At 37.8% G+C, this 19,500-nt stretch overlaps 1 protein-coding gene across 9 annotated transcripts in view; it reads right to left on the reverse strand.

Annotated features, from left to right (window-relative positions):
* Positions 1-19,500, reverse strand: part of LRCH3 (leucine rich repeats and calponin homology domain containing 3) — a 118,503-nt gene that overhangs the window by 16,259 nt on the left and 82,744 nt on the right. For 2 of the 9 annotated variants that reach the window (XM_059162965.1, XM_059162960.1), the window contains exons 11-19: positions 17,695-17,746; positions 17,143-17,292; positions 14,133-14,183; positions 12,352-12,405; positions 7,864-7,935; positions 5,910-5,958; positions 5,290-5,397; positions 3,441-3,559; positions 2,663-2,800 (exon numbers count right to left, since the gene is read on the reverse strand). In XM_059162965.1, coding sequence (XP_059018948.1) covers positions 2,663-2,800; positions 3,441-3,559; positions 5,290-5,397; positions 5,910-5,958; positions 7,864-7,935; positions 12,352-12,405; positions 14,133-14,183; positions 17,143-17,292; positions 17,695-17,746 — 793 coding nt within the window. The remainder of the gene's footprint in view (positions 1-2,662; positions 2,801-3,440; positions 3,560-5,289; positions 5,398-5,909; positions 5,959-7,863; positions 7,936-12,351; positions 12,406-14,132; positions 14,184-17,142; positions 17,293-17,694; positions 17,747-19,500) is intronic. The other 7 variants (XM_059162968.1, XM_059162964.1, XM_059162962.1 and 4 more) reach the window with 6 other exon arrangements.

The raw sequence follows: 19,500 nt of genomic DNA on the forward strand, positions 1-19,500 counted from the left end.
GCCTCTACTACACAAAACTGAAGGCCTGTTTTCAGAGGTCACTGAATAAAAAAAAAAAAGTGGCTACCAGTTTTCCTTAGAAGCAAATGCAACTCTCTATTTGTAGATGTGCCAGAGGGGACAGGGCCACATCATCACCCCTGGGACCTTGGTAACAAAGCAGCTTTTATAATTAGAAGAATATAAGGTCCTTGGGAGGGATAAATGATTTTGTATCTGGAGGGGCAGCAAGCTGAGTGTCCGAAAGAGGCCATCTACAGGCCTATATAGAAGAGTCAAGAATCTGTAACAGGAAGTGCCTGCTAAATAATAACAAATGACCAGAAATGAGATGAGGTCAAACCTTCTGAAAGGTCAGACAATGTTTTAAGCATGTTAGAAATGAATAGCATCCTTGGGAACCTTGATTATATTCTGGTGTGTGTGTGTGTGTGTGTGTGCGTGCGCGCGTATGCTGCGTAGGGGGAGAGGAGGGAGCACAGCTGTGGAGGATATTCTTAGAGGGGCACCTGGGTGGCTCAGTGGGTTAAGCCTCTGCTTTCGGCTCAGGTCGTGGTCTCAGGGTCCTCTGCTCAGCAGGGATCCTGCTTCCTCCTCTCTCTCTGCCTGCCTCTCTGCCTACTTACGATCTCTCTCTCTGTCAAAGAAAGAAAGAAAGAAAGGAAGGAAAGAAAGGAAGGAAGGAAGGAAGGAAGAAAGATTCTTAGAACTGGGGAAATGTGAATATAGCTTATGGATGCTGTTGGTGTTTTATGCAATAACACTTCATCTTACCTTATACCCCGACTCCCACTGGCTGCTAGTGGCTTGCTATATTCCCTCCTCTTTCAGCCTGTTCCCACAGGAAGCTTCTCCTCCACCTTAAGGCAGAAGGACTTGGCCCCCATGTCAGACAGTCAGTGGCTATGGGCTACAGAAAAGAGCAAGATGGCCTAGGACAATTCTCTGAAATATTTTGGGGGTAAAGTTTTATATTATCTGCAACTTTCATTTTAAGATTTTATTTATTTATTTGTCAGAGAGCAACAGAGCACAAGCAGGGGCAGTGGCAGGGAGAGGGAGATGCAGGCTCCCCCACTGAGCAAGGAGCTGGATGCAGGGCCCTGGCATCCATGACCTGAGCCGAAGGCAGACACTTAACCAACTAACCCAGCCAGGTGTTCCTATCTGCAACTTTCAAATAGTATGACCGAAACACACCACACACATACACACACAATGCAAGACTGCAAAACAAAATGAGTGTCAGATCTAGGTAGATGCTTTAAGAGTGTTTCTCGTATTAGTTTCAATTTTTCTGAAGGTTTGAAATCTTTATGAAAATTTGAAGGGGAAAAAAAAAGGAGAGTGTGTCAACCCTAAACCTGCTCCTGTTGTGGATTACCAGCCTGATACTGACTTCCAGATCTGACCGGCGGTTTAAAAAAAAAAACCTGCCAGTCATCCTGAATGTATATTTTCCCTCCTTTTCCACCCAAAGTTGGTCACTAGATCATGCCAATTCAACTCCCAAAATAGATTCATCATTCTAAACTGTAATTATAGTTACATTTTCCCCCTCAAATTCTTTCATTGTTTCTTCATTGTCTCCACTAAGATAAACTTCTAACTCCCCGACATGGTACAGAACACCCTTATCACATGGCCCTTGGCTTACCTCTTTAGCTACATCTCCTACCACTTGTAAACACACTGTGTGTATCACCTACGCTAAACAACTTAGGAATTCCTTGAATATGTCATGACTGTCCCTATCCTTTGAATCTAGGCATATTATGCCTAGGATGCCTTTATCCCCTGTTATGCTGGCAAATTTCTTTTTTAAAAAATAATCTTCTGAGTCATTTTGTTTTTTGCTTTTTATTTTTTTTTTTTTAATTTTTTGCGTGTGTCCCAAGATTCATTGTTTATGCACCACACCCAGTGCTCCATGCAATACGTGCCCTCCTTAATACCACCACCAGGCTCACCTAACCCCCAGCCCCCTCCCCTTTAAAACCCTCAGTTTGTTTCTCAGAGTCCACAGTCTCTCATGGATTTGTCTGTTTTTTAAAAAGTAATCTCCATCTTGATGAAGTCCCAAGAGTTTATTTTTGCTTTTGTTTCCCTTGCCTCTGGAAACATGTCTAGTAAGAAGATGCAGTGACTGAGGTCAAAGACGCTGCTGCCTGTGTTCTCCTCTAAGTTCTGAGGGGATTCCTATCTCAAATTTACATCTTTCATCCATTTTGAGTGTATTCTGAATGTATGGTATAAGAAAGGGGTCCAGTTTTCTCAATACCATTATGCCCAACGTGGGCAACTCAGTACTAACTGAGCCAGTGAGGCGCCCCTATGCTGGCAAATTCCTACTCATACTTTTAAGAACGAATTCAAATTTTACCCCCTCTGGGCAGGCTTGCCTGAACTCTCCAGGAAGAGTTAAGTGGTCCGTTTTTGTATTCCTAGAGCAACCTCTTACATGGCTCTCTTATAACAACTGCTACTAATCGTTGTTACCATGCTGATCTTTTCTCTCATAGAAGTGAGACTTGGGAAGACAGGGACGGGACTATTCCCATTTGTATCCTGGGCATTCTGTACAATGCTTGCCATTGTATATAATAAATATCTGATTAATAGCCATTTATTTATTTATTTATTTTAAGCATGATGTACTTACCACAGCTGGTGAGGGGACGTGGATGCTGGGGACAGATCGAGGCCGCACATGATTGGCCAAGTGGCAAAGAACAACACCATCGGTTAGAGCTGCTCCAAGGTCACAAGGCAGTGATACTTTCAGCCGGTACTCGATATGCTAAAAAAACAGGAGAATGTGTAACATGTTACCTGAAGAGTGGCTGACACAGAGGACATAATGGAGTTACAGTGAAATATATTTAATTAGGAATCAAGATAAAAAGCAAATAACTTAAGTACCACAATCCCTATTTTATCCTTCTATGTCAAGTCAGTGACTTAAGAAGGAGATCTAATACATATATACAGCAGCCAGGCCACAGTATGGGCAAAATACAGGAGAAATTCATTTATAATTTTCTGTAATTACAATTAAAAATACAACAGAACTAGATTTTCTTTCAATTCCAAAATAAACACTACAGTGAGGTTGTATGTATACGTGCTTGTGTTGTCCATACAAACAAATTATTATTACTCTTAAAAAATGTCCTTACATGAGGCAGAAAAATCTTTTAAATGAGTAGGGCCAGGAATTGAGCTTTATAGAATAACTCATCTCATTTTCCTAGTAAAAGCTGAAAAGAATATCCTTCATAGCAAAATCTCTTTTACGTTTATCACACAATGGCCAGCACAGTACACAATAGGCACTTACTGATTCTATTAAAAATTGTAAGCCAACAAACAGGTGATTGCAGGGTTATGGGCTCTAGCAATAACACTGCAGAAGTGTAACTGAAAGTTAAGGTACACACTTTTCGAAGTTGATCTATTAATTCCAGCTCTTCTTCTCTCTGTCTTGAATTCGGTCTCATTATGGGATCTGCAGAATCAGTGGTAGGAGCAGAAGATGAAAGAAGGGGTGAAGCATGACCTAAAAAAATATGAATATGTAAGACAGAACGGCAATTGCTAGTGATGGAAAGATACTTAGATCCACGCGGTCACAGGTTCCGCACAGTACAGTGATTCCCACTTCTGGGCTCTTAAAAAAGTTTTTATAATGAAAGGTTTCAAATACACATAATAACAGGGAGAAAACTGTGTTAAAAATTACCAAATGTCCATTACCCATTTAGTTCGACTACTTTTGCCTGATTAAAATGTTTTTATTGAAAAATAACATACAGACAACTATGCAAATAATTAGCAAACAGCTCAATAAATTATTATCACAAAGTGGACACAGTCAGGTCAATAAATGCAACATTACCAACACCCAGAAGTCCCTCTCATGCTCCCTGCCCATCAGTACCTAAAGGTTACTTCTAATGACACAGGCTTTAACTATGACTTGTAATACCAGGATTAGTTTTGAGCTTTCTATAAATGAAGCTATAGTGTATATATATATGGTTTCTGTGCTTGGCTTCATCTGAATGACAATGTTTATAAGGTTTATCCATGTTGCTGTATACATTAATCTGTTCACTTTTATGGCTTACATGGTATCCTATTATACAGATATGCCACAATTATTCATCCACTCTATTATTAATGGATACTCTGTTTGGGGCTATTATGAATAACATTGCTATAAATATTTTTGTACCTATCTTCTGGTAAGCATGTTTACATTTTTCAGAAAGCAAAACTACTGGTCACAAGATATACAAATGTCAACATTATTAGATAACGTAAATAGTTTTCCATACTAATTTACAATCCCACATGCAGTGCAACTCTGGTTTGATTACAAATCTCACTGTTAGGGCACCTATCAGTTACACCAAAAGTAGTTATTTTTCTTTTTTTAAAAAAATATTTTATTTATTTATTTGAGAGAGAATGAGTGAGAGAGAGCATGAGAGAGGAGAAGGTCAGAGGGAGAAGCAGACTCCCCAAGGAGCTGGGAGCCCGATGTGGGACTCGATCCTGGAAGTCCGGGGTCATAACCTGAGCCGAACGAAGGGAGTCGCTCAACCAACTGAGCCACCCAGGTACCCAAAAGTAGTTATTTTAGACTTGAAATGTTTGTTCCTACTTCCAGGTAATCTCTTTGGAGGCCAGGCAGATCTATGTCATATTAACTAAAAAACATTAGACTGAGTAGATTTAAAAGAATTACTTGGGCACCTTAGTGGTTCATTCAGTTAAGCATCTGCCTTTGGCTCAGGTCATGATCTCAGGGTCCCCAGATCGAGCCCCATGTCAGGCTCCCCTCTGAGCAGGGAGTCTGCTTGTCTCTCTCTCCCTCTCTCTCAGTGCCCCCTCCCCGTCCCTGCTCATGATCTCTCTCTCAAAAAACAAATGAATAAAGTCTTTTTAAAAAAGTACTGATTCATTTCTTTAAGAGCAGATAAAACACCTTTTATCACTAGAAAAATCTGAAAAGGAGCTCATTACAGAAAAGAGGAACATTCCCTAAAGCCCTGAAAGAGTATTTAATTTTTTTCAAACCTATAATCTCCTTTGGGTGTTACCAAGAAACTAGTTAAATTCAAACAAGATTCTCCTGCTTTAATATTAGTGAGATCACAGACAAATGCAGAGTTTAAAGCTTTTGCCAAAGTGACATCTCACAGTAAAAGTTGAAAAGTTATATAATAGTTAATGTTATTATATAAAGTCCCACCCCCCCGCCCCGTAGTCACTGTGACCTACCTTTATTTGCTTCTGCCCTGACAGCTGCTCGGAAAAGGAAGCTTTCAGGGCGCTGGGCCTGGTTTCTCTGAATAGCAGCAGGAAAAGAATATGCAGGGGAATGATGAACTACATCAGCATGGAAAAGCAAAATAAGATTAAAGGAGATGGAAAAAAAAATAAATATAACAACAGACACACATGTCACAGAAGTTCAATAAATGGTACAAAGATATCAAATCAAACCCAGTAATGAAATAAGATGGTAATTTTGTTTATTAATACAAAATCCGGTACAGAAAAGTAACCTTGAAATCAGGAAGGCTGCTTATATATATATTTAACTGTCATGTGATTTTTGCTATATCAATCAAGGCAGAATGAATGTTACGATATTGAACAGATTCTCTTGTTGCGAGTGAGAGCCCTGCTAGCTCATGCTCATACATTCATATCATATGGCTGAGTAGTTAAAAAACCAGTTGAATTAAAAAATGGAAAATGTGCAGGAAGTTCCCAATTTGGGGTCTGGTTTCTCCTCTCAGAAAAGGAAGCCACAGCTAGCTAAGAGGTAATTTATCAAGAAAGTCTTAGTAAAGAATTATTCTTCGTGTGGCTAACTGTACCTTTGTGTCTATTACCTGTTTCTGTTGTAGGTGAACTTGTTATGGCATTAGATCTGTCATCATTCTGTGGAGAAACAGAGATATGCCAATAATTATTCAAGAAAGGGTACTTTCCACATTTATGATTACCTGGAATAAAAGAAAAACATGCAACTTTCCTTCAAAATTAGGTCTAGAAATGAGAATCTGGTGTAAAGATTTTTAAAATCTAAGTGACTTGCATTCTAGGATATGGACATAATGAGTTCAAATCACTTCAAGCCCATGAACTATACTTGAGAACTCTTGGAGAACTGGACCAAAAAACAGAAATTGGCAGGAACACGACTTTTACTTGTCTGGTTAAGCAATAAAGAAATAAACCCATGCCTAGATATTTACCTGCTGTAAAGTAAGTGGGATACAAAAGAAATAGTCTTTTCAAACTAACCATTTACACTGCAGCAGGTCTTGACAGACAGAAAGGTAGACTTAACATACAACAGCTGGCACATTCAGATTGGGTCTCTTTCAACTATGACTCTGGGTGAGAATAAGCATTAGGTAATGAATGGAGTGTAATGAATTAGCTTCTCTCCTATACATCTCCTATACTAGTTATACACCTTCCTTGAGAATTTTGAGAAGAATCCCTCAATTTTCCGTGTTGTTATTCAAAAAGGAACCTAGCTGAGAAAGTCTAGCACAGGGTCAACATCGAAGAAAATTCTAGTTTCTTCCAAAGCCCTCCAGGTAGGTGGAGCGTTTTCAGTAACAACTAGAGAGAAGGTTTCTCAGGTTTACAGATGTTATAAAGCCAGGGCCAGCATTTAGAAGGACATGACACAAGAATGTGAAAGTATTCTGCTAAATCAGAGAAATAAAAATGTTCAAAAAGCAAAATTAAGTATTTAGAAAAACAAGGTACAAGATATGGGAGTTAATGATCATCTGGGAATGTAACAGAAACATGAGAATTACAGTGGATACTGAACAAAATGAGAAGAGCCCACTTAACGCTGACTAAGACGTGAAAAACCTTGTTTCATGCTCAGCACCACGTGGGCTCGAGTGAAGGATATGTTTCTGGTTGGGGACTGTGGAGCCAAAATGGAAGGCAGAGAACTTGAGAAAGCTCAAAAGAATTAAGAGACTGAGAAAGGCACATAAAATAACTAGAATTTCTGTAGTGAGAAGACAAAGGCAGCATTGTTAATAGTTTTCAAATATAATGATTCTTACGTAAAAAATGCTAAGGGACTAGAAAATCTCCACAATGGAAAGAAAAAAAGAAATAAGTATATACCACAGGGAGGCAGACCTACTAAATCAGACAAGGTGAGAACTTTCTAACAGTGAAGATTATCAATAATTTCTTATGTATCATATGATAACAAATGTGGAATTACCATTCCTAGGGGCCTTCAATAAATAAAACACCACAAGCTCTTTCTATAGGCTAGCCCTATTCCAGCTCTGCTAGTAAGATCGAAAGCAACCACAGACCACACATGAACAAATGGGAGTGGCTGTGCCAATAAAACTCTTTGCATAAATAGGTGGCCTAAGTGCCATACCTTGTTGACTTCTACTACATGAGGTTTTGAGTGGTGACACTTTTGGGGACTGGGACTGAAATTATTTTGCATTATCACATCAGACAGCCAAGTTGAGTTGACATTATTTATCAGCCAAAGTAAAATAACTTATGACAAAAAAATAACCTCTGATAGGAAAATCAGAGTGACATTTCAAACAGAATCTCAATATAAAGAATAACTGCAGGCCTCTGTGAGTTATCTAGTACAGTAAATCTTTCAAAAATTTCAAGTGGAATTAATGTTAAATTGACAAACAGTTTCATAAGCTTACAGATATTTCATGCATTCCTATATTTTATATTGCCATTGGACCAATCTGTTGGAAAACTTAAGACCTCCCATGCACAACCCCTCCCCAAAGCTCCTGGTGCATTACAGGAACAAGATACCTTGATAGGCATGAAGGCAGAAGAATGAGGCAGGGCAGCAGCACAGCCCGCTTGATACAACCCTGACAGTGACTAAATTTTAAAAGAGAAAGAGAAGAAAAAGAAGGCAGCATTTATGTTAGCAAAACATCAGCCAGGCAGGGCAGATCTGGTCAATGAAATTAGAAAAGGAAAGGTCACGGACAAACTTACAAATGGTTTACTAAGATTTTGATAAGGCCGAAAGAATATTTTTGGGGGAAAACCCATAACTTATAAAATGGTTTTCCCTCTTGTATAATTTAAACTATTTCAGTACTTTATAACACATGAATCAAGAAATGAAAGGGCTTTCGGCTGTCAGCTTGCAGGAGGCCAAGGTGCACTCTTTTCGGTCATCTTGAATCTGGGTTCATCCAATACCAGCTGCCTCCACCATGCCGCCTAAGCGCAACCTCAAGGACTTCATACCTGAGGTACACCGCTGGGGAAGTCAGTGCCCCATCTGCCCTGGCCCCCAAGGGCAGCCCTCTGGGTCTGTCTCCCAAAAAAGGTTGGTGATGAAAATACCAAGGTGACCAGTGACTGGAAGGATGAGGATTATAGCACAACCGACCAACTGGCCATTCAGCACGGATAGGCCGAGATTGAAGTGGCACCTTCTGCCTCTGTCCTGATTATTAAATCCCTCAAGGAACCATCAAGAGACAGAAACAAGCAGAATAATAAAAAGCACAGTGGGTATCACTTTCAATGAGGATGTCAATACTGCCTAACTGATGTGGCACTGATCTTTAGCCATAGAACTCTCTGGAGCCATTAAGGAAATCCTGGGGACTGCTTAGTCTCTGGGATATAATGTTGATGGCCGCCGCCCTCAGGACATCATAGATGACATTAACAATGGTGCAGCAAAATGCCCAACTAGTTAAGAACCACAAAGGAAAATATTTTCATAAATGATTATGTGACAACCACCCCCCCTGAAAAAGAACCCCCAAATCAGGCACGAGTTATTAAAAATGGTTTTATGCAGAACTAAAACTGAAAACATCAAAATTTTTGAGCATAGTCACCTTAGAAACTGAACTATTAAGTCCTGTGTTCTTCCTATGATGGGGAAACAAATACAGTCAAAGAGCTCTCATTTTTAACTGAGCAGAACTGGCATGAGTAAGAACAATATTTTTTCAATGTTAATCCAAATTACATATATTATAATTCAATGTAACAGCTCTGATGTGAGAAAATAGGATACGAGAATTCTGTGTCACACTTTTAAGGTGAATTTCATTTCTGCCTCTGTGTCCAAACGACCTATAAGAGGGTAAGTGGAATTTTCTTTCTCTTTGAATCCTTTATTTCTTCACCAACCTACATACAACCAGCAATATTCGCTGTCTCTATTAGGTAAATTAGAGGTATAATTAGAGACAATGTTATTAGAATCTACTGTACAGAATTTTGATTACAGATAAAACTCAAAACGTGTCAGTTTTTTAATCTGGCAAAGATCAGAAATCAAGGAAGACAGCATTATAAAGAATGGGCATTGGTAAGACCGTACCTATGAAAACAACAAAATGCCAAAGGCTTAAATATATTAAAGCTTTTATAAGTTAAATAACTTTGAAATATGTAAACTAGGATCACAAATTATGTAGATTATCAATAAAATAGAATTATTTTTAAAGACAGTGGACAGCAAGGTTTCTTTCATGAAAGGTGGGCAAAAAAACAAGAAAGAAAGAAAGAAACAAACAAACAAACAAACGAAGAAAAGTAACACTGCAGCCTAATCTATCTTAAGGCAGAAAAAAATGAAGGAAATGTACCAAAGAACAGGACTGTGAAAACAGTTAACACTGTGTATGCTTCACCTCTTCAATTTTCTGGGCCTCTTTATAATCAAATGTACTGGGATTACTGTCAATCTCAAACATGAAAAGGCTAAATAAAAGCCACTACATTGTCAGAGGACAAAAGAAGTGGAGGGAAGAGGAAGAGGAAGTGAAATGAGCCTAGCATAGTCTCTAGTTTCTGAGATGAGACACAGATGCAGATGGGATAGAGATGAAAGCAACAGACGCCTGAAGGGCAGCCCTAAGAGAAGGTTCATGTCATGGATATTAAACACCACTGATAGTTATTTTAAATCCTATACTTCAAGGTCTTTAAATCAAATTTAACATTTATACCTTGCTGTATCAGCAGACCTTTTCATCATGAAACAATTTAATGAGTGATTATTACATAGCATTTATGTGTTCACTGAGGAAATATTTATTGAGCACTTAACACATCCCAGGGACAATGATAGGGACTGAGTATATGCAGGTAATTGCAACAGAGAACATCCCTGTGCCCAGGAAACTTACAGCCTGTAGTCTAAGAGGGAAGAGATATAAAACAATAAACGCCGACCGAAAAGTACAAGGATGAGAAAAATGACCGTGGTGGTTTGGGGGTTGTAGGTTGCAGAAAAACCATTTTTAAAAAGTGTGACATTTAAGCTGATAGCTGACAAACGAGTAGGAATTACCCAATGGATATATGCAGGGAGGGAGATGCAGTCCATGCTGAGGGAAACTGCATCTGCCAAAGGTTGTGAGGTAGAAATGGGCTGGCCTTATCTGAAAAGCTGAAAAAATGCTGGTATAGCATAAGCCTAGAGAGATGAGACCAAGTGTGCAGGAACTTGTAGGCCATGTTAAGAAGTTAGGACTTGGGGTGCCTGGGTGACTCAGTCGGTTAAGTTTCCAGCTCTTGATTTCAGCTCACATCATGATCTCAGGGTCACAAGATTGAGCCCTGCGTCGAGGCCAAAGTTGGGTTCCATGCTAGCAGAGTCAGCTTAAGATTCTCTCTCTCCTTCAACCTCTGTCCCTCCCCAGCTCCCTCTCTAAAAAAAAGAAAAAGTTAGGACTTAATTCTATCATATAAAGTCATCGAAGAGTAGTCTTGAGAAAATCAGAGGTATGCTTTGAAACACTCTTTTTACATAGCGTTGGCCATTATTTGGCATACAAAAGTATGTGAGATGTGGTGCTTGCTTTTCAAAGCCATCTCATTTAGGTCAAACAAGAATACTGATGAGAAAAATACAAGTGTGTGTGGTCTATAAATGGATAAAATTCACTTTAAATTTCACACTGAGGGAATTCAGTTGCTTTTCCAAGTTCCACTTTTTCCTTGACAAAGAAGCGTGGGCACTCAGACTTCTTTCACTTCCTATATGTGTTATTAAATCTCACCTCAGTCTCCTAAGTTGTTTTCAATTACAGTATGAGAGGCAATACACCGTGGTGTTTAATGCAGGTTCTCAAGTCAGCCAGATCAAGATTTGAACCCAGTCTTGCACTTACTTACTTAAGAGATGTGACCTTGGACAAATTGCATTCTGGACAAAACATTCTGTGCCTCATTAACAGTTTGTAAAATGTGACACATTTAACATTCCCTGTTAAGACTGCTGTGAGGAATAAAAGATAAATTCTGGTAGTGTCTCTCAATATTTTTCTGCATTAATTTAAGTTACTTGCTTCTCATGACAATTAATTTCCACTAAAACTCCAGAGGGTGGTGGTTTTATTTCGCTCTAAGACTGCCCAGTTAAAATGTGCTTTATCCATCTCAAAGGAACTTATCATTGCAGAACACACAGAAGCAATGGCAATGGAAGTCTATGTGAGAAGATGCTCACACCCTAGTCTGTAGCCCACGCAGCGGTGCGCACAACGGCAGCACGTACCAGCACGGAAGCCAGGAATTCCTACACACACTGCACTTTTGAACTGCTAGTTTTTAACATACTGTAAAAAATATCATAAAACATGATGGGTAAAGCAGTTTTGTAAATGTTAGGATTCTCTTGCAAGGCTGATAAAACTTTCTAAGATCTTCAATACAGCTCTTATGTTATACTCATTTTCAGTTGATGAAAGGCACTAAAAGTAAACCAGTGTTAAAAATGAGCAGTAGGTAACATTCCAAGTTAATGTTTTCCCAGAATTTAAAAAAGGGGCGTGGAGGGATAATCCTGAGATGTAAGTTTGGGGTTTTCAGTAGCTTAAAATAGATAATAAAATAGCACAGCAAATACACAGTTGTGTAATTAGTCATGGAGTAAGTTAATCACTTGACACACAGGTGATTCACCAACCAAATTAATGATTAATAAAGTAAATGCACCTGGAATTAGAAATGACATTTATAAAACAAATTATGCCCCGTCCTCCTAACCCACATACAAAGCCAACATGGATCGCAAAGTGAACATTTTACTTTTGGAAACACTAACAAAGGTATCTGAATCAGAGAGGCAGATTGCTGAAACACTGGGTAAATCATGAACAGTAATGTAGGAAACTGTTCTATCTGTAAAGCATTTAGTAATGATGCTTATCATGTTTTATGATATTTAGATGCTTTCTAAATGAGAAGTATAATGACTGTTCTCCAATTTCTAGACACAGCAATATATAACTCCATTTCGTGCAAGGCTCTTACCACTAACAAGGCACTATCATCAGTGTGCTGAGACCTTCTGGATGGGAAGGGACACTGGAGAGGTGGAGAGAAATGGAGCAATGTCAAAAACAAACTATGCACACATATGACATATTTCACAAATACACAAGCAAAGAGATATATTAAGACACACTGAAGATGCTAACATATGGGATCACATTCACAATCATTTTGAATTCATGTATCCTCACAGCTAATAAACTGATTCTGAATCATGATTCTCTTTTAAAGAGTTTCAACAATTTCAAATATGATCTTATTGCTTAAAAACTGACTAAAGCAAGGAGGGAACAGGGGTTATTTTCTATTCACAGAAGAGAAAGCTGAAATATAGTTGTAGCAGTAACAAAGAATTAGCAGTCACTTAATCAGTCAGTAACAAAAACAATAAACCCAATAGTCATGAGTTCTAGTCTATGCATCTCTTCATTATTTTTCTCAAAGTAAGAGTACACCTGGAAAACTTAAAAACTGTACCTTATTTTCCAGAGAAGTTTAAATTTTTAAATAATGACTTTACTCCAGAATGACCATTAAGAAGGAAATTTGGGGGTAAAAAAAGAAGACGGTATTAACTTTGTCTGTGAAAGGTTTGTACCTTTATTATTACCTTGTGAAGAAAAGACTACTGAAAAAGCTGAGTTACTCTTTCAGGTATTATACCAATGGCTAAGTTCTGAGATAACCAGAAGTAGTGACTATATGTACACTGAGATAAAGAAAAAAAAAAAAAAAACCTTTATAATGGATAATTAAAAACATTTCAAACAATGCATTTTACCATTCCAGTAACACCTGTGCTTTAAAAACCTCTGTGCTGAAACTTATAAAGTCCCTTGTTAGGTTTTTAAGTAGTTTACTTTATAGAAAGCAGATTCAAAAGTCATATTAAAAATGCCTTTATGCATTTTTAAGGGAACAATGATCGTAAACTGAAAAAAACAAGAAGGCAAAGAGAGAGAAAAATGGCTTTTAATAAAAAAGCCAACTACAATAAAATATTCAGTAAGTTTATTTTAACAGATCAAAACAGGTACATTTTTAAAAGGTTAAGCAATCGGGGCACCTGGGTGGCTCAGTGGGTTAAGCCTCTGCCTTCAGCCAAGGTCATGATCCCAGGGTCCTAGGATCGAGCCCCGCGTCGGGCTCTCTGTTCAGCAGGGAGCCTGCTTCCCCTCCTCTCTCTCTACCTGCCTCTCTGCCTACTTGTGATCTCTGTCTGTCAAATAAATAAATAAAATCTTTAAAAAAATAAAAAATAAAATAAAAAAAATAAAAGGTTAAGCAATTAATTTTACATGTTTACTTATAATGAAAATGTACTACTTAATATTATAAAACTGTATGCCATATAATCAGTAACATACACATTCGGGAAGTGAGCCCTGGAGCTGAAATCTATGTAGTATCTTTTACTTCAATACCAATAGCATTAATGCCTGTCACACACAGCTCTCAGGTCTCCCTCTCACTACACACTCTGCTTTGAAATGGATAAGGGAGATGATACTTCTGGTGGGCATACGGGAAGGGAATAAATAATCTCCAGATCATTAGTCTAGATTAAAAAACCCCGATCTATAGACTTGGATAAACTCCCTGGCCCATGTCACCTCCTCCCGAATAAGTAGAATTTTGTGAGGGGTAAGGAAAATGGGAATATTTTGACCACTGAAACACATGATAATCACATACAGAACATTTCATTTCACATTGCAATAATAAAAAATTCCAAAGAAAAAGTGATTATATAGACTTACCTCACCATCTAAGGGGGGTTGTTGTTTTTGTGGACTTTGTGATGCTTTGTGCTACACACCCCCAACCCCCCAAGAAAGGGAAGTTGGTTAGAATCTGGAACACTGGAAATGATAAATTCTATTTACCAAGATAATCACCCACATTAACTTCCGTATCTCTCACATGCAGCACTTTCCTAGATTTACTGGTTAGAAGATGCTGCCCTTTCCCTTAAACAGCTTATAATTTAAAAAAGGAAGGCAATAAACTGACAGTATTTCATAGATCTATAAGCATCTATAAACAGAAATAGAAAAAGTGTGTTTTTCATATATACATGCACACACACGTTCACAACCAGAATGGTGATCTCTCACTCTATTCTCTCAGTGAAACCATTCTCTCTTTGTCTAGTGTTAACACCTCTAGCTCTCTCCTTCAGCCAGTCTTCAGGTTTGCATTTTCATCAGCCTGTGGATATTCTGTTTGTAAACCCACTGTCATGTTATGTTGAACATGCTCAAAAACAAACCCAGTTTCCCATACTAACTGGCTCTTCCCCCAATTTGCTAATTTCTGTTACTATGTCAAATAAAAATACTATATACCATCTCTATAGTCACTGTTTTACAATGTATTCTTCTTTTTTAATTAACATATAATGTATTATTTGCCCCAGGGGTACAGGTCTGTGAATCATCAGGCTTATACACTTCACAGTATTCATTCTTATACACATTATCTTAAGTGAGTCTTTTTACTCTCGGAGATAAATGAACACCATAATCATATTTATTCAAAGACAAAAGAACTGAGGACAAGAGACGTTAAATGATATATGCAAGATAAGTCACAAAGTTGGCAAGTAGCCTAACTGAGAATGCACCTACATCTTTTGACTCTGAATCTTATATTCTTTCCACAAAGCTAGCCTTCTAGTCAAACTATCCTTTTAACTCAAAATCTTGCTTTGGAATCTTCTTTTTTTTCATTCATCTTCAATGATTTATTCAACATTCACTACATTTATGTATAAAACATACAGATGCTCCTCTTGTGGTGGTCAGGGGTGCGGCACTCACCACATTAGTAAAAGTTCTAGGTGCACCCATAATAATTCCGAGTTAATATTTATAAATTAAATACTATACCTATGGGGAAATTAAAGGCACAGAACCATTCTTTCCCAAAGTCAAGCACATACTGAGTAGCTAAGCTGGATTCAAATTCAGATTATTTTTGAGGCTAAGCTCTTACCACTGTGTAACACTGCCTCTCTTTAGGAAACTCAGAAATCATGTGGTTCTACGCCTTCATTTTGCACCCTAATTATTGTCAATTACTCTCTATTTCATTTACCTCATCTTTCTTTCTAACATATTCTAACTCAAGTAGATTAGTTTTTTGGAAGTATCTTTTCTTTTTCTCCTGTTTTAGAACTCCTAATTGTTCTCTTCTATCTAATAGATCAAGATCAATCCCTAATTTAGCATTTAATCAAGACCATCTACAATGTGATTCTCTCTTACTAGCTATGTTGCTTTTAGAGAAGGCAAGCTAAGTGAATTATTGATTAGAATACACAGAACAGTGCTTAGGATACAGTATGTGTCAGCTGTCATTACTTACGGATAGTCAGTATAGCATTGTGATCACAGATTATCTAGGGTTTGGAGCCACCTTTTTTCTTTTTTTTTTTTTTTTATTTATTTTTTTTTTTTTAAAGATTTTATTTATTTATTTGACAGAGAAATCACAAGTAGATGGAGAGGCAGACAGAGAGAGAGAGAGAGGGAAGCAGGCTCCCTGCTGAGCAGAGAGCCCGATGCAGGACTCGATCCCAGGACTCTGAGATCATGACCTGAGCCGAAGGCAGCGGCTTAACCCACTGAGCCACCCAGGCGCCCCTTCTTTTTTTTTTTTAAAGAAGGTTTTCATCTTCTGCCAACCTAATTTCCATTTTCTGTTCAACCTGTCTTGATCAAAACAGTGCTCTGCCACTAACTAGCTGAGTATTTAACCCAGGCAAATTGTCATTCTCTCAAAGATCATCCTGGGTTTGATACATTTGGAAAAAAATAAAAGAATTTTATCATGTGTATGGTACTTATACCATGTTTAAGTTATGGTACTTTCACTCATGTGTATGGTACTTACAAAGAAGGTCTTTGGCTAGAGTTATGAAACACAAGAGAGAAAGCTCTAGAGGCCAAGAGTGATTCATTCATTCAATCATCCTTTAACAAATATTTACTGAGCTTTACTGTGGGTAAGACCTGCTAAGATCTAGGAATGTAGCAGTGAATAAATAAGACAAACATACCCCCTGTCTTCATGGGGTTTACAGATAAATGGAGAGACAGATCTCAAACAGACAAACAGAAAATGATGATAAAAATCCAAGGTGATTCCTGAACAAAAAGACTTTAAGTGATACAAGCAAGAGAAAAAAAAAAAGAAAAAAGAAAAGAAACAGGTTTAGATGCAACTATAGAGGCTGTAAATTTAAAAAAAAGAAAGAAGTATTAACAAGGGTTGTTGCCCAAATAGGTGCAGACAGAAAAGAAGGGAAAGCCTCAAAGATGACTCTGAAGTATTAAGCCTGTTAACCTCCAAAAGTTTGGTACTCAGTAAAGGAAGTCAGAGACGGGCTTGGATAACAAGAGTTTACATGTGCATGGCACTTTATGGTTTATTTGGCACTTTCCTGTCTTATTGATCTTTATTAATGTATTAATGATTGAGGAAGTGGCAGCTGGACAGCAAAGTGAGACGTCTAAAGACAGACTGCTAATGAAGAGGAAGAGACTACTGTCCCAAGAACAAAATGATCACTTCTCAGCCTACCTACAGGAGGACAATTCATTCAGGACAAGTAGGAGACAATTACACTACTTACTCAAGATTCCTTATAGTGACATAAAAGGAAGCTGACACTTTAAGACAAACACTGATAGATTCAGCAAAACAAATAAGCACTTACTTCTAAAACACCTTAGGAATTTCAATGAAATATGGCAAAAATCTCACCTTGACAAAGTCCAGGACAGCATCTCTCTGGATCTGCTTGGTCCTTATTTTCTCCTCCTCATACTGTAGGGCGGCAAGCTGGGCCTCTCTCCGAGTTCGCTCTACTAACTGTTCTCTTCTCCGATGAAGTTCCAAGTCTGTATGTGATAACTGGAACAAAAGTATTTCACACATGCAAGTGGGGATAAAGGTCCACTTGTCAATATTCCTAAGCAATTCAGGAAACTACTGCTGACCCAAACAATTTCTACTTTGCAGTCGCCTAGAATTTCCTTAACTGTTTACTGCGCATCTTTTCCCATCTTTGCACTGTGTTCTTGTATGTGCTATAAAGCCATCATGTCAGTAAAAATTTACCTCTGTCTGGTGTCTAAAAAACACTGCTAGCAAGTATTAGCTGCACATGTTGTAGTGACTGTATTTTGGAGGAGACAGGTACTGAAATTTACACATATCTGGCAATCAAGGGTAACTTAAGTGTTATAAAAATAGAAAATCATCTTAGTTTAAAAAAAAAAAATCAAAACTCAAATAGAATTTTTTTTTTTTTACCTGATTGTGACTTGGTGATAGTGACATGACAGAAGATGGCTCAACTGGAACCCTGACCCAAAAAAGGGGGGGGGGAGACAGAAGAAACTCTTTGATAAGATAGGCAGATATATAAAAGCTAAGTAAAATTTTATTGTTAATGTAGCATACTATTAATCAATAGGCAAACTGTCTAGTCAGCAATGAAAGACTGAATGCATTTTGTAAACCTGAGCCCAAGTCTTACATGAAGCTACAGGAATATGAGATGCCTCCAACTCACATTTCACGTGACGGTATCATTGATCAGTCTACAAACAGCTAACAACAGTCTATGTCAGCCAGTGCTGACCAGACAGATATTTGAGATCACTTTTCAAATAGTATCATTTCTATATAGCATACATAATTATTATCTCATTACCATGATTGAAACAAGACACATGTAAATGAGATCATTTTATATACAAAGTCATTTTACCCATAGGATTCTGGAAGATGACAGAATCTGGCAACTGTTCTTGTAAAGCACTCCTATTCCCATTTTCAACTGATGCAGCAATTTTAATAATAAAAGTAAATATTCTGATTTTTATTTTTAAGAAAGAGATAAAACCTGATTTGATGCTTTAAAAACAGCAAAAGTTGCTTCTGTTTTATTAGTACTAAATCTTACAGTTTGGTATTTATCTTTTTCCTGAATTGGATTTAGTGTTTCAAGTGTCTGTTACTCATTTGTGTCTCACCTAACAATGTTGGGAACAGTGGCACTGTGACATTTAGGACCTGAAATTTTAAACTATGATTATTAGCCTGTCAGGTTGACTTAAATGCATTAAAACAATGTGTTACTAGGGAAATAAAAATGAAACTCCGAAAGCTTTAGTAGTTTCTTATTACCAACTAATAAAAAACCAAATTCTTCAACCTGGATTTCGGGACTCTTAGCCCATTTCAGAAACACACCCACCATGGAATCTTTTCTCTAATAAGATTTCTTCACTTATCATACACTAATTCAAGCCTTTTCTATAGATTCCAACCTATAGAGAACTTCTTAGAAAAGGTGTTTTTTAGAACCTTCTTGTTCTTTAGAATTGGGACTTTTCCTCTTGATGTACATGTGTAATTAATACTTCTTCTGCATTTGTCATCTACGATTCGTGTCATTTTTTGGGCAAAGTTCTGCAGAGGCACATAGAAACTAACAATCTTTGAGCTCCTACCATGTACTATATATTTGATACACAGTGTTTCTCAATTATTCTTCATGCAATTTTAGGAATAGAACTATTATAATCCTCATTATACAGTTGAGAAGATGAAGCATGGAAGTTAAGTAACTTTCCCAAGGTGATACAGCCAGTAATCCTTATCTACCTGATTTGAATTCTTATCTGACTAAGTGGTAGTCCGATTTTTCTTCTTCTATGTATGCTGCCTACAAGAACTGGAGGTACCTCAGAAATCATGGAGTCCATGCCACTAACTTTACAAAAGAGAAAACTAAGGCCCTCAGAAGTTCAATGATAGCTACTAGGGCCAGAGCCCGGGTCAGAATTCAAGCCCCCTGACTTGGAGATTAGTGGCTTCTACTATTCCACACTTCCCCACTTTACAGAGGCAGAGTGTAGGAAGGAGAAAGTGAAAAGCATGGAGACCTAAAAGCATATGGGCACACATATAGAAAACAATTACCTGCAATGGCAAAAACTAAGCTGTGAAAAGTTAAAGATGGTGGCAAAGAGTGAAGCATGGCATATGGGAGAATAAAAGTGGCAGTGAGAATGGACAGCTTCCTCAAGCCAATTACCAGGTGCTAAGGTG

This window comes from Mustela lutreola, chromosome 2 (assembly GCF_030435805.1).
Source record: "Mustela lutreola isolate mMusLut2 chromosome 2, mMusLut2.pri, whole genome shotgun sequence".
NCBI classification, from domain to species: Eukaryota; Metazoa; Chordata; class Mammalia; order Carnivora; family Mustelidae; genus Mustela; species Mustela lutreola.